This window comes from Carcharodon carcharias, chromosome 27 (genome assembly GCF_017639515.1).
Source record: "Carcharodon carcharias isolate sCarCar2 chromosome 27, sCarCar2.pri, whole genome shotgun sequence".
Taxonomy (NCBI): domain Eukaryota; kingdom Metazoa; phylum Chordata; class Chondrichthyes; order Lamniformes; family Lamnidae; genus Carcharodon; species Carcharodon carcharias.
In genome coordinates, this window is record NC_054493.1 from 1,120,738 (window position 1) to 1,133,950 (window position 13,213).

At 56.0% G+C, this 13,213-nt stretch overlaps 1 protein-coding gene across 1 annotated transcript; it reads left to right on the forward strand.

Moving 5' to 3' along the window:
• Window positions 1–753: 753 nt before the first annotated feature.
• On the forward strand, window positions 754–3,183 carry nop10 (NOP10 ribonucleoprotein homolog (yeast)). Its single transcript, XM_041175994.1, has 2 exons — window positions 754–930; window positions 2,986–3,183. Exons 1-2 carry the CDS (start codon window positions 877–879, stop codon window positions 3,124–3,126), a joined length of 195 nt encoding a protein of 64 aa, XP_041031928.1. The 5' UTR covers window positions 754–876; the 3' UTR covers window positions 3,127–3,183.
• The last annotated feature ends 10,030 nt before the right edge of the window (window positions 3,184–13,213 follow it).

Below are 13,213 nucleotides of genomic sequence, written 5' to 3' on the forward strand. Positions count from 1 at the left end.
GAGGGAGGCCGCACTGCGCAGGCGCCGCCTTTGCTCCTCCTCCTCCTCCTCCTCCTCCCCCCCACCCCCCCCAAAAAAAATCACACACAGCACGCACTGCGCAGGCGCCACCTTTGCTCCTCCCCCCTCCTCATTACCGCACGTCCGCACGCTCTCTCTCTCTCTCGCGCTCTCTCGCACGGCGCAGGCGCAGATACCGCCTTTGCTTCTCCCTGACACTGCGTGCACTGCGCAGGCGCCACCTTTGCTCCGCCCCCTCATCATTACCGCACGTCCGCACGCCCTCGCTCTCTCTCTCTCTCTCTCTCTCTCTCTCGCACGGCGCAGGCGCAGACACCGCCTTTGCTTCGCCCTTACACTGCGTGCACTGCGCAGGCGCCACTTTGCTCCTCCCCCTCCTCATTACCCCACGTCCGCCCGCTCCCTCTCGCACGGCGCAGGCGCAGCCACCGCCTTTGCTTCTCCCTTACACTGCGTGCACTGCGCAGGCGCCGCCTTTGCTCCAACTCCCCTGCCACCAAAACAGCGAACACTGCGCAGGCGCCGTCTTTGCTCCTCCCTCTCCTCCTCCTCCACCTCCTCTTCGCGCACGCTCCCTCTCTCACGCACGGCGCGGGCGCGGGCGCGGCGCCCGACGGGAGATGTAGTCCGCGCGTGACGTCAAGGTCGACCGCATCTCCCGGCGGGCGCCGCGCCGAGCCTGCGGCCGGGCCAATCGGCGGCCGGGATCGCAACTGGCGGGCAGCCAGCGCGTCGGAAGTGACGTAGAGGGGAACTGGAAGGCCAGCACCCGGAAGTGTATCCCCCAACTCCAGCCCATTCATCACACGTGGTCAGCAGGACACAGGAGCAGAGAGAGCGCGAGAGAGAGAGAGGATGTTCCTTCATTACTACCTGGACCCTAATGGGGAAAGAGTCTACACACTGAAGGTCAGAGGTCAGGGGTCACAGACTGGGGGGTCAGGGTCAGAGACTGGGGGGGTCAGGGTCAGGGTCAGGGTCAGAGACTGGGGGGGGGGGTCAGGGTCAGAGACTGGGGGGGGGTCGGGGTCAGAGACTGGGGCGGGGGTCAGGGTCAGAGACTGGGGGGGGGTCAGGGTCAGAGACTGGGGGGGTCAGGGTCAGGGTCAGAGACTGGGGGGGGGTCAGGGTCAGAGTCAGAGACTGGGGGGGGGTCAGGGTCAGAGACTGGGGGGGGTCAGGGTCAGGGTCAGAGACTGGGGGGGTCAGGGTCAGAGACTGGGGGGGGGTCAGGGTCAGAGACTGGGGGGGTCAGGGTCAGGGTCAGAGACTGGGGGGGTCAGGGTCAGAGACTGGGGGGGGGTCAGGGTCAGAGTCAGAGACTGGGGGGGGTCAGGGTCAGAGACTGGGGGGGGGTCAGGGTCAGAGACTGGGGGGGGTCAGGGTCAGGGTCAGAGACTGGGGGGGGTCAGGGTCAGAGACTGGGGGGGGGTCAGGGTCAGAGACTGGGGGGGGGGTCAGGGTCAGAGACTGGGGGGGTCAGGGTCAGAGACTGGGGGGGTTAGGGTCAGGGTCAGAGACTGGGGGGCAGGTCAGGGTCAGAGACTGGGGGGGGGTTAGGGTCAGAGACTGGGGGGGGGTCAGGGTCAGAGACTGGGGAGGGGGTCAGGGTCAGAGACTGGGGGGGGGTCAGGGTCAGAGACTGGGGGGTTTCGGGGTCAGAGTCAGAGACTGGGGGGGGGGTCAGGGTCAGAGACTGGGGGGGGGTCAGGGTCAGAGACTGGGGGGGGGTCAGGGTCAGGGTCAGAGACTGGGGGGGGGGTCAGGGTCAGAGACTGGGGGGGGGTCAGGGTCAGAGACTGGGGGGGGTAACGGTGTCAGAGACTGGGGGGGTTCGGGGTCAGAGACTGGGGGGGGGTCGGGGTCAGAGACTGGGGGGGGGGGGTAACCGTGTCAGAGACTGGGGGGGTAACGGTGTCCGAGACTGGGGGGGGGGTCAGGGTCAGAGACTGAGGGAGGGGGTAACGGAGTCTGAGACTGAGGGGTGGAGGGGGGTCGGAGAGGTCAGACCCCGGGAGGGGGAGGTCAGGCCTGGGGGTCAGGAAGGTCAGGCCCGGGGGTGGGGGTCAGGGAGGTCAGGCCCGGGGGTCAGGGAGGTCAAGCCCGGGGGTGGGGGTCAGGGAGGTCAGGCCCGGGGGTGAGGGTCAGGGAGGTCAGGCCCGGGGGTGGGGGTCAGGGAGGTCAGGCCTGGGGGTGGGAGGTCAGGCCTGGGGGTGGGGTTCAGGGAGGTCAGGCCCGGGGGTGGGGGTCAGGGAGGTCAGGCCCGGGGGTGGGGGTCAGGGAGGTCAGGCCCGGGGGTGGGGGTCAGGGAGGTCAGGCCCGGGGGTGGGGGTCAGGGAGGTCAGGCCCGGGGGTGGGGGTGGGGACGGCTGGCCAGTGGATGCTAAATGCAGAGTCTCTCTCAGCCCCACACGGGGAGTGTCTCCTGGACAAGGGGCTGGATTCCCAGGCCTCATGTCGTGGTTCCCCTTCTCACTGGGGACCTGGGGTAACTTCACCCGCCCCAAAGCCCGGCCTGGACTCCGAGCCCTCCCCAGGTTGGGTTTGCCCCCTCCCAGGAGGGAGGCTCAGCTTTACCTGACCATCACCGGGGGGTTGGATTCGTAGGAGAGAATCAAATGGCCTCCTGCTGTTCTTGTGTAGCAATCTCGAGGGGCTGAATGGCCTCCTCCTGTTCCTGTGTAGCAATCTCGAGGGGCTGAATGGCCTCCTCCTGTTCCTGTGTAGCAATCCCGGGCTGGGTGAGCGCTCGGCACCTCAAAACATTCGAGGCTGTGGGGGCCGAGTGTTGGTCAATGGGGTTAGGGAGGCAGGTCAGGGGTTTCTCACGGCGTCGGGTACAGACTCGATGGGCCGAAGGGCCTCCCTTCTGCCCCGTGCGGGATTCTGAGTTCGACAGCCTCCTGTCTGACTGGGTTTTCTCTCTCTCTCTCTCTCTCTCTCTCTCTCTCTCTCATCCTACAGAAGGTGGATCCAGAGGGCAGGACCACCTCCAGCGCCCACCCAGCTCGCTTCTCCCCGGATGACAAATTCTCCCGGCACCGGGTCACCATCAAGAGGCGCTTTAACCTGCTCGTCACCCAGCGGCCACCTCCTGTCCTGTGACACCCTCGCAGCCCGCCCACGCCCTCGCTCCGCTGCGATTCGGAGGGAGGGGGAGGGAGGGAGGGAGGGGGAGCGGGACTCCGCTGGGGGAGGTCAGACAGGATGTGGTGTCGACGCTTCCCGATCTGAATAAACGATGCCTGGCTAAAATTCCACTTGTCCTTCGCCTCTGTCAGTGACTCCACCACCCACCCCCCCACCTCCCTTCCCGCTGGGGGGTGGGGGTTGTGGTGGTGGGGAGGGGAAGGGAACATCCTCTTTGGAGTCTGAGCCTCTCTCGGGGGGGACCCCCCCCGCAGCCTCAGGGGAGCTTGTGGGTTTCGATCGGGTGTCCTTACAGCAGGGACTCGGACTGCAGCTCCCACCGGTCCCAGACTCCTCCTCCTCCTCCTCCTCCTCCTCCTCCCACCCCCCCACCACCACCACCACCACCACCACCACCACCAAGAGCTCTATCTAACTCCTTGAAAACGCACAACGTTTGCGCCGAACCAGCCCCTCAAACGGCTAAAAACTCTAAAAGGGGTGAAACCGGACAGACCACCCGACACTGACCGAGGTACTGGAAACGATATCACTGCAGGAGTTCCTCAGGGTTAGTGTCCTCTGCCCAACCATCTTCAGCTGCTTCGTCAATGACCTTCCTTCCATCATAAGGTCAGAAGTGGGGATGTTCGCTGATGGTTGCACAACGTTCAGCATCATTCACAACTCCTCAGATACTGAAGCAGCCCCTTGTCCAAATGCAGCAAGACCTGGACAATATCCAGGCTCGGGGCTGACAAGTGGTAAGTAACATTCACCCCCACACACGAGTGTCAGGCAATGACCATCTCCAACAAGAGAGAATCCAACCATCACCCCCTTGATGTTCAATGGGCATCACCATCACTGAATCCCCCACTATCAACATCCTGGGGGTTACCATTGACCAGAAACTGAACTGGGGACCAGCCATATAAATACTGCGGCTACAAGAGCAGGTCAGAGGCTGGGAATCCTGCGGAGAGTAATGAGTAACAGGGGCAGCAGACACGTGGGGAACACCCACCACCTGGAAGTTCCCCTCCGAGCCCCTCACCATCCCCCGACTTGGAAATATATCGGCCATTCCTTCACTGTCGCTGGGTCAAAATCCTGGAACTCCCTCCCTAACAGCACGGTGGGTGTACCTACACCACAGGGGAAAAAATCCTGGAACTCCCTCCCTAACAGCGCTGTGGGTGTACCTACACCACAGGGACAAAATCCTGGAACTCCCTCCCTAACAGCGCCATGGGTGTACCTACACCAGAGGACTAAATCCTGGAACTCCCTCCCTAACAGCGCTGTGGGTGTACCTACACCACAGGGACAAAATCCTGGAACCTTCGTTACCGCCTGCTGCTCCTGCATGTTTACCTTCAGCGACTGGTGTACAAGGACACCCAGGTCTCGTTGCACATTCCCCTCTCTCAATTTAGAGAATGTGAGTGGTGAGGAGGGTGTTAAGAGGCTTCGAGGTGGTTTAGACAGGTTGAGTGAGTGGGCAAATACATGGCAGATGCAGTGTAATGTGGATAAGTATGAAGTTATCCCCTTTCATGGGAAAAAAAGAAAGGCAGAGTATTATTGAAATGGCGAGAGATTGGGAAATGTGGATGTACAGAGGGATCTGGGCGTCCTTGTACACCAGTTGCTGAAAACAAGCATGCAGGTGCAGCAGGCGGTGTAGAAGGTAAATGGTGTGTTGGCCTTCATTGCGAGAGGACTCGAGTACAGGAACAGGGATGTCCTACTGCAGCTGTACAGGGCCCCGGTGAGACCACACCTGGAGTATGGTGTGCAGTTTTGCTCTCCTTACCTGAGAGAGGATAGACCTGCCATAGAGGGAGAGCAGTGAAGGTTCACCAGACTGATTCCTGGGACGGCAGGATTGTCGAATGGGGAGAGATTGGGTCGACTGGGCCTGTATTCACTGGAGTTTAGAAGAATGAGATGGGGGGGGTCTCACTGAAAGGTATAAAATTCTGACAGGGATGGACAGACCGGATGCAGGGAGGATGTTCCCGATGGTAGGAGGTGGTGGGGAGAGAGAGTCTAGAACAAGGGGTCACAGTCTTTAGGATACGGGGTAGACCATTCGGGACTGAGATGAGCAGGAACTTCATCACTCGTGTACCTGTGGAATTCTCCACCACAGAAGCTGCGGAGGCCGATTCGCTGAATGTATTTAAGGAAATAGGTAGATTTCCGGACTCTAAATGCATCGAGGGGTCTAGGGGGTGAGAGAGCGGGAGTACGGAGTTGAGATTGAGGGTCAGCCATGATCACAATGAACGGGGGAGCAGGCTCGAGGGGCTGAATGGCCTCCTCCTGCTCCTAGTTTCTATGAAACAATTGTCGATTGTTGTTAAAAACCCCCATCTGGGTCACTAATGCACCTTTAGGGAGTGAAATCTGCCCTCCTTACCCGGTCTGGCCCTACACGTGACTCCAGACCCACAGCAATGTGGTTGACTCTTAAATGTCCCTCTGAAAGGGCCGAACCTGCCCTTCAAACCACTAAAAACTCTAAAAGGGGTGAAACCGGACAGACCACCCGACACTGACCGAGGGACTGGAAACGATATCACTGCAGGAGTTCCTCAGTGTTAGTGTCCTCTGCCCAACCATCTTCAGCTGCTTCATCAATGACCTTCCTTCCATCATAAGGTCAGAAGGGGGGATGTTCGCTGATGGTTGCACAATGTTCAGCACCATTCACAACTCCTCAGATACTGAAGCTGCCCCTTGTCCAAATGCAGCAAGACCTGCACAATATCCAGGCTCGGGGCTGACAAGTGGCAAGTAACATTCACCCCCACACAAGTGTCAGGCAATGACCATCTCCAACAAGAGAGAATCCAACCATCGCCCCCTTGATGTTCAATGGCATCACCATCGCTGAATCCCCCACTATCTACATCCTGGGGGTTACCATTGACCAGAAACTGAACTGGGGACCAGCCATATAAATACTGTGGCTACAAGAGCAGGTCAGAGGCTGGGAATCCTGCGGAGAGTAACTCACCTCCTGACTCCCCAAAGCCTCCCCACCATCTACAAGGCACAAGTCAGGAGAGGGATGGGATACTTCCCACTTGCCTGCATTAGTTGCAGCTCCCACAACATTCGAGAAGCTCAACACCATCCAGGACAAAGCAGTCCCCGCTCGATCGGCCCCCCCCATCCACAAACATTCACTCCCTCCACCACCGACTCACAGTAGCAGCAGTGTGTGTACCATCTACAAGATGCACTGCAGCAACTCACCAAGGCTCCTTCGACAGCACCTTCCAAACCCACCACCTCTACCATCTAGAAGGACAAGGACAGCAGACACATGGGGAACACCCACCACCTGGAAGTTCCCCTCCGAGCCCTTCACCATCCCGACTTGGAAATATATTGGCCGTTCCTTCACTGTCGCTGGGTCAAAATCCTGGAACTCCCTCCCTAACAGCGCCGTGGGTATACCTACACCACAGGGGACAAAATCCTGGAACTCCCTCCCTAACAGCGCCATGGGTGTACCTACACCACAGGGGACAAAATCCTGGAACTCCCTCCCTTACAGCGCTGTGGGTGTACCTACACCGCAGGGACGAAATCCTGGAACTCCTTCCCTAACAGCGCCGTGGGTGTACCTACACCACAGGGACAAAATCCTGGAACTCCCTCCCTAACAGCGCCGTGGGTGTACCTACACCACAGGGACAATATCCTGGAACTCCCTCCCTAACAGCGCTGTGGGTGGACCTACACCACAAGGGACAAAATCCTGGAACTCCCTCCCTAACAGCGCTGTGGGTGTACCTACACCACACAGGGGACAAAATCCTGGAACTCCCTCCCTAACAGCGCTGTGGGTGTACCTACACCACATGTGACTGCAGCGGTTCAAGAAGGCAGCTCTCCCACCACCTTCTCAAGGGGTAATTATGGATGGGCAATAAATGCTGGGCCCGGCCAGCGACCCCCCACAGCCTGTGAATGAATAATAAAAGTGATGATTCATTTTGGTAGGAAGAAGATGGAGAGAGAATATAAAATAATGGGTATAAACCCTAAAGAGGCTGCAGGGGGAGAGTACATAAGCCCATGAAGGAGGCAGGACAGGTGGAGAGAGCAGTTATTGAAGCAGACAGTGCCCTGGGTTTTATTTATAGGGGCAGAGTACACAAGAGCAGGGAGGTGATGTTGAACGTCTATAAGACACCAGTTCGGCCTCAGCTGGGGGTATTGTGTCCAGTCCTGGGCACCACACTTTAGGGAGCGTGTGAAGGCATTGGAGAGAGGGAGAGAGAGAGAGCGGAAAAGATTCCTGAGAATGGTTCCAGGGATGAGGAACTTCAGTCGGGTGGATCGACTGGAGATTTCAGGACTGTTCTCCTTGGGGAAGAGAAGGTTGGGAGAGGAGATGTGATAGACGTGTTCAAAATGATGAGGGGTCTGAGGTGAGTAGACGGGGGAGAACAGGGATAGGGTAATGCAGGGATAATAGATGACTTCAATTCACAGAGAAACTAGGGAAACCTAATTCACAATAATCCTGTGGAGGATGAGTTCCTGGAGTGTGTAGGAGATGGGTTTCTGGACAAATACCTTGAAGAACCCATTGGGGATCAGGTCATGTTCGATATAGTATTATGTAATGAGAAAGGACTAATTAAGGAAGTTGCTGTGTAGAGCCTTTAGGAAATAGTGATCATAACATGTGGAATTTCACTTTGAGTTTGAAAGCGGTATAGTTAATTCTGAACCTAGGCTCCTCAATCGGAGCAGAGGGAATGATGATGGTATGAGGGGCTTTTGGTGCATTGGAAAAAAATAACCCTAAAAGATTTGGCGATGAACAGGCAATGGCTGGTATTTCAAGTACAGGTATACAATCCTCTGAAGGCACAAACACCCGGAGGGAGAGGTGAACGACGGCGGCGAAGCAAGCAGAAGTTAAAGATTGCGTTGGGTTGGGAGGAAGTGGCTGATAAGGGTGCCGGAAAAAGAGAATCACGAATGCGGGCTAGTGAGAGAGATGAAGGAGGAGTGTAAGAGCATCTCTCGGTGTGTTACACGGCAAAGATCGGCTGGCACAAGCGTGGGGCCCATCACAGGCGGAGAGCAGGGGGGGGAAATGGCGGGGCCGCAAAACAGTTACTGTTTGTCCCTATCTTCAGGGGAAGAAGACACGGGGAACCTCCCAGAAATACTCGGGCGAGCGGGGGACCCGTGAGACTGAGGGTCTAAAGGAAGCGAGTGTTGGTAAAGAGCACGTGTTTGAACAGTTAACGGGGCTCGAGGTTGGTAAACCCCGCCGGACCCTGGGTAAGCTACAGCCCCGAGTGTCGAAGGAGGTGGGCTGTAGAGATGCTGGAGACCTCGGTGGTGCCTCCCAATGTCTCCAGGCCTCTGGAAAGGTTCCCCACGGACCAGGAAGCGGTAAACGTGACCCCCTACCCCCCCCGACCTCTCCCCCGACTATTTAAGAACGGAGGGGGAATGAGAGTGGAGAAGGACAGGCCTGTTCGGTTCAACATCAGCAGTAGGGAAAGATCCCACAGAGTGCAGAGGAGGCCCTTCGGCCCATCGAGTCTGCACCGACACCGTGAGAAACCCCTGACCTACCTCCCTAACCCCATTGACCAGCACTCGGCCCCCACAGCCTCGAATGTTATGAGGTGCCGAGCGCTTATCCAGGTACTTTTTAAAGGATGTGAGTCTAACCCACCTCCAGCACCCTCCCAGGCAGCGCATTCCACACCCTCACCACCCTCTGGGGGGAAAAAAACCGTTCGGACCTCTTATCACAGCAGCTTTACAGAGCAAGAAGGAGTCCATTCGGCCTATCGAGGCACCCCTGGTTCTCTGAAGGAGCATCCCGCCTAGTCCCGCTCTCCTGACTCATCCCCCCGTAACCTTGCACATTCTCCCCTTTCGGGTCCCAATCCGATTCCCCTTTGAATAGCCTCGATCGAACCTGCCTCCACCACCCTTACAGAAAGTTCCTTCCACACTCCAACCACCCTCTGGGTGAGAAAACTTTCCCCCCACATCACATTTACTCCCTTAGCCCATTATTTGGAACCTGTGACCCATGGTCCTCGATGTTGACTTGAGTGGGATCAGTTTCTCACTACTTACCCTGCCCGTTACCCCTCAGGATCTTGAACACCCCCATCCAAACCCCTCTTGGCCTTCATTCCTCCAACGAGAACAATCCCAACCTCTCCAAACCCTCGTCACAGCTCCAGCCCTTCATCCCGGGAATCATTCTTGAGTGAATCTCCCCTGTACCCCCTCCAAAACCTTCAGCTCCTTCCTCGAGTATGGGGCCCAGGACTGGACACAGTTTCTCCAGATGGGGCCTAACTAGTGCCTTGTAGGACTCGACACTTCATAAATAATGGCAGGATCGGGTATGAAAGGGAAATCCTGTTTGACAAACCCACTGGAGCCCTTTGAGAATGTTACTTGTAGCATAGATAAAGGGAAATATAGCAACTGGGACCAGGAGGTAGGCCATTCAGCCCTTCGAGTTGCTCCCCCCCATTCATCATGATCATGGCTGATCATCCAACTCAATATCCTGCTCCCCTCTTTCTCCCCATATCCTTTGATCCATTTCGCCCCCAAGAGCTCTATCTAACTCCTTCTTGAAAACACACAATGTTTGGGCTTCAACTCCTTTCTGTGGTGTTGAATCCCACAGGATCACCGCTCTCTGGGTGAAGACATTTCTCCTCATCTCAGTCCTAAATGGTCTACCCCGTATCCTTAGACTGTGACCCCCCTGGTTCTGGACTCCCCCCACCATCAGGAACATCCTTCCTGCATCTACCCTGTCTGGTCCTGTTAGAATTTTATACGTTTCTATGAGATCCCCCCCTCATTCTTCTGAACTCCAGCGAATATAACCCTAACCGACTCAATCTCTCCTCATATGTCAGTCCCACCATCCCAGGAATCAGTCTGGTAAACCTTCGCTGCTCTCCCTGTATAGCAAGAACATCCTTCCTCAGATAAGGAGACCAGAACTGCACACAATATTCCAGGTGTGGTCTCACCAAGACCCTGTACAACTGCAGCAAGACATCCCTGTTCCTGTACTCGAATACTCTTGCTATGAAGGCCAACATACCATTTACCTTCTTTACCGCCTGCTGTACCTGCATGTTTACCTTCAGCGACTGGTGTACAAGGACACACAGGTCTCGTTGCACATTCCCTTCTCTCAATTTATAGAATGTGAGTGGTGAGGAGGGTGTTAAGAGGATTCGAGGTGGTTTAGACAGGTTGAGTGAGTGGGCAAATACATGGCAGATGCAGTTTAATGTGGATAAGTGTGAAGTTATCCAGTTTGATGGGAAAAACAGAAAGGCAGGGGCATTATTGAAATGGCGAGAGATTGGGAATATACAGAGGGATCTGGGCGTCCTTGTACACCAGTCGCTGAAAACAAGCATGCAGGTGCAGCAGGCGGTGTAGAAGGTAAATGGTGTGTTGGCCTTCATTGCGAGAGGACTCGAGTACAGGAACAGGGATGTCCTACTGCAGCTGTACAGGGCCCCGGTGAGACCACTCCTGGAGTATGGTGTGCAGTTTTGCTCTCCTTACCTGAGAGAGGATAGACCTGCCATAGAGGGAGAGCAGTGAAGGTTCGCCAGACTGATTCCTGGGACGGCAGGATTGTCGAATGGGGAGAGATTGGGTCGACTGGGCCTGTATTCACTGGAGTTTAGAAGAATGAGAGGGGGGGGCGGTGGTCTCACTGAAAGGTATAAAATTCTGACAGGGATGGACAGACCGGATGCAGGGAGGATGTTCCCGATGGTAGGAGGTGGTGGGGAGAGAGAGTCCAGAACAAGGGGTCACAGTCTTGAGGATACGGGGTAGACCATTCGGGACTGAGATGAGCAGGAACTTCATCACTCGTGTACCTGTGGAATTCTCCACCACAGAAGCTGCAGAGGCCGATTCGCTGAATGTATTTAAGGAAATAGGTAGATTTCCGGACTCTAAATGCATCAAGGGGTCTGGGGAGAGAGACAGCGGGAGTACAGGGTTGAGATTGAGGGTCAGCCATGATCACAATGAACGGGGGAGCAGGCTCGAGGGGCTGAATGGCCTCCTCCTGCTGTTAGTTTCTATGAAACCATTGTCGATTGTTGTTAAAAAACCCCATCTGGGTCACTAATGCCCCTTTAGGGAGTGAAATCTGCCCTCCTTACCCGGTCTGGCCCTACACGTGACTCCAGACCCACAGCAATGTGGTTGACTCTTAAATGTCCCTCTGAAAGGGCCGAACCTGCCCTTCAAACCACTAAAAACTCTAAAAGGGGTGAAACCGGACAGACCACCCGACACTGACCGAGGTACTGGAAACGATATCACTGCAGTAGCTCCTCAGTGTTAGTGTCCTCGGCCCAACCATCTTCAGCTGCTTCATCAATGACCTTCCTTCCATCATAAGGTCAGAAGTGGGGATGTTCGCTGATGGTTGCACAATGTTCAGCACCATTCACAACTCCTCAGATACTGAAGCAGTCCATGTCCAAATGCAGCAAGACCCTGGACAATATCCAGGCTCGGGGCTGACAAGTGGTAAGTAACATTCACACCCACACACAAGTGTCAGGCAATGACCATCTCCAACAAGAGAGAATCCAACCATCGCCCCCTTGATGTTCAATGGGCATCGCCATCACTGAATCCCCCACTATCAACATCCTGGGGGTTACCATTGACCAGAAACTGAACTGGGCACCAGCCATATAAATACTGCGGCTACAAGAGCAGGTCAGAGGCTGGGAATCCTGTGGTGAGTAACTCACCTCCTGACTCCCCAAAGCCTGTCCACCATCTACAAGGCACAAGTCAGGAGTGGGATGGGACACTCCCCACTTGCCTGGATGAGTTGCAGCTCCTACAACCCTCGAGAAGCTCGACACCGTCCAGGACAAAGCAGCCCCGCTCGATCGGCCCCCCATCCACAAACATTCACTCCCTCCTCTCACCGACGCACAGTAGCAGCAGTGTGTGTACCATCTACAAGATGCACTGCAGCAACTCACCAAGGCTCCTTCGACAGCACCTTCCAAACCCATGACCACTACCATCTAGAAGGACAAGGGCAGCAGACGCATGGGGAACACCCACCACCTGGAAGTTCCCCCTCCGAGCCCCTCATCAACCCGACTTGGAAATATATCGGCCGTTCCTTCACTGTCACTGGATCAAAATCCTGGAACTCCCTCCCTAACAGCACTGTGGGTGTACCAACACCACAGGGACAAAATCCTGGAACTCCCTCCCTAACAGCGCTGTGGGTGTACCTACACCACAGGGACAAAATCCTGGAACTCCCTCCCTAACAGCGCCGTGGGTGTACCTACACCACAGGGACAAAATCCTGGAACTCCCTCCCTAACAGCGCCGTGGGTGTACCTACACCACAGGGACAATATCCTGGAACTCCCTCCCTAACAGCGCTGTGGGTGTACCTACACCACACAGGGGACAAAATCCTGGAACTCCCTCCCTAACAGCGCTGTGGGTGTACCTACACCACATGTGACTGCAGCGGTTCAAGAAGGCAGCTCTCCCACCACCTTCTCAAGGGGTAATTATGGATGGGCAATAAATGCTGGGCCCGGCCAGCGACCCCCCACAGCCTGTGAATGAATAATAAAAGTGATGATTCATTTTGGTAGGAAGAAGATGGAGAGAGAATATAAAATAATGGGTATAAACCCTAAAGAGGCTGCAGGGGGAGAGTACATAAGCCCATGAAGGAGGCAGGACAGGTGGAGAGAGCAGTTATTGAAGCAGACAGTGCCCTGGGTTTTATTTATAGGGGCAGAGTACACAAGAGCAGGGAGGTGATGTTGAACGTCTATAAGACACCAGTTCGGCCTCAGCTGGGGGTATTGTGTCCAGTCCTGGGCACCACACTTTAGGGAGCGTGTGAAGGCATTGGAGAGAGGGAGAGAGAGAGAGCGGAAAAGATTCCTGAGAATGGTTCCAGGGATGAGGAACTTCAGTCGGGTGGATCGACTGGAGATTTCAG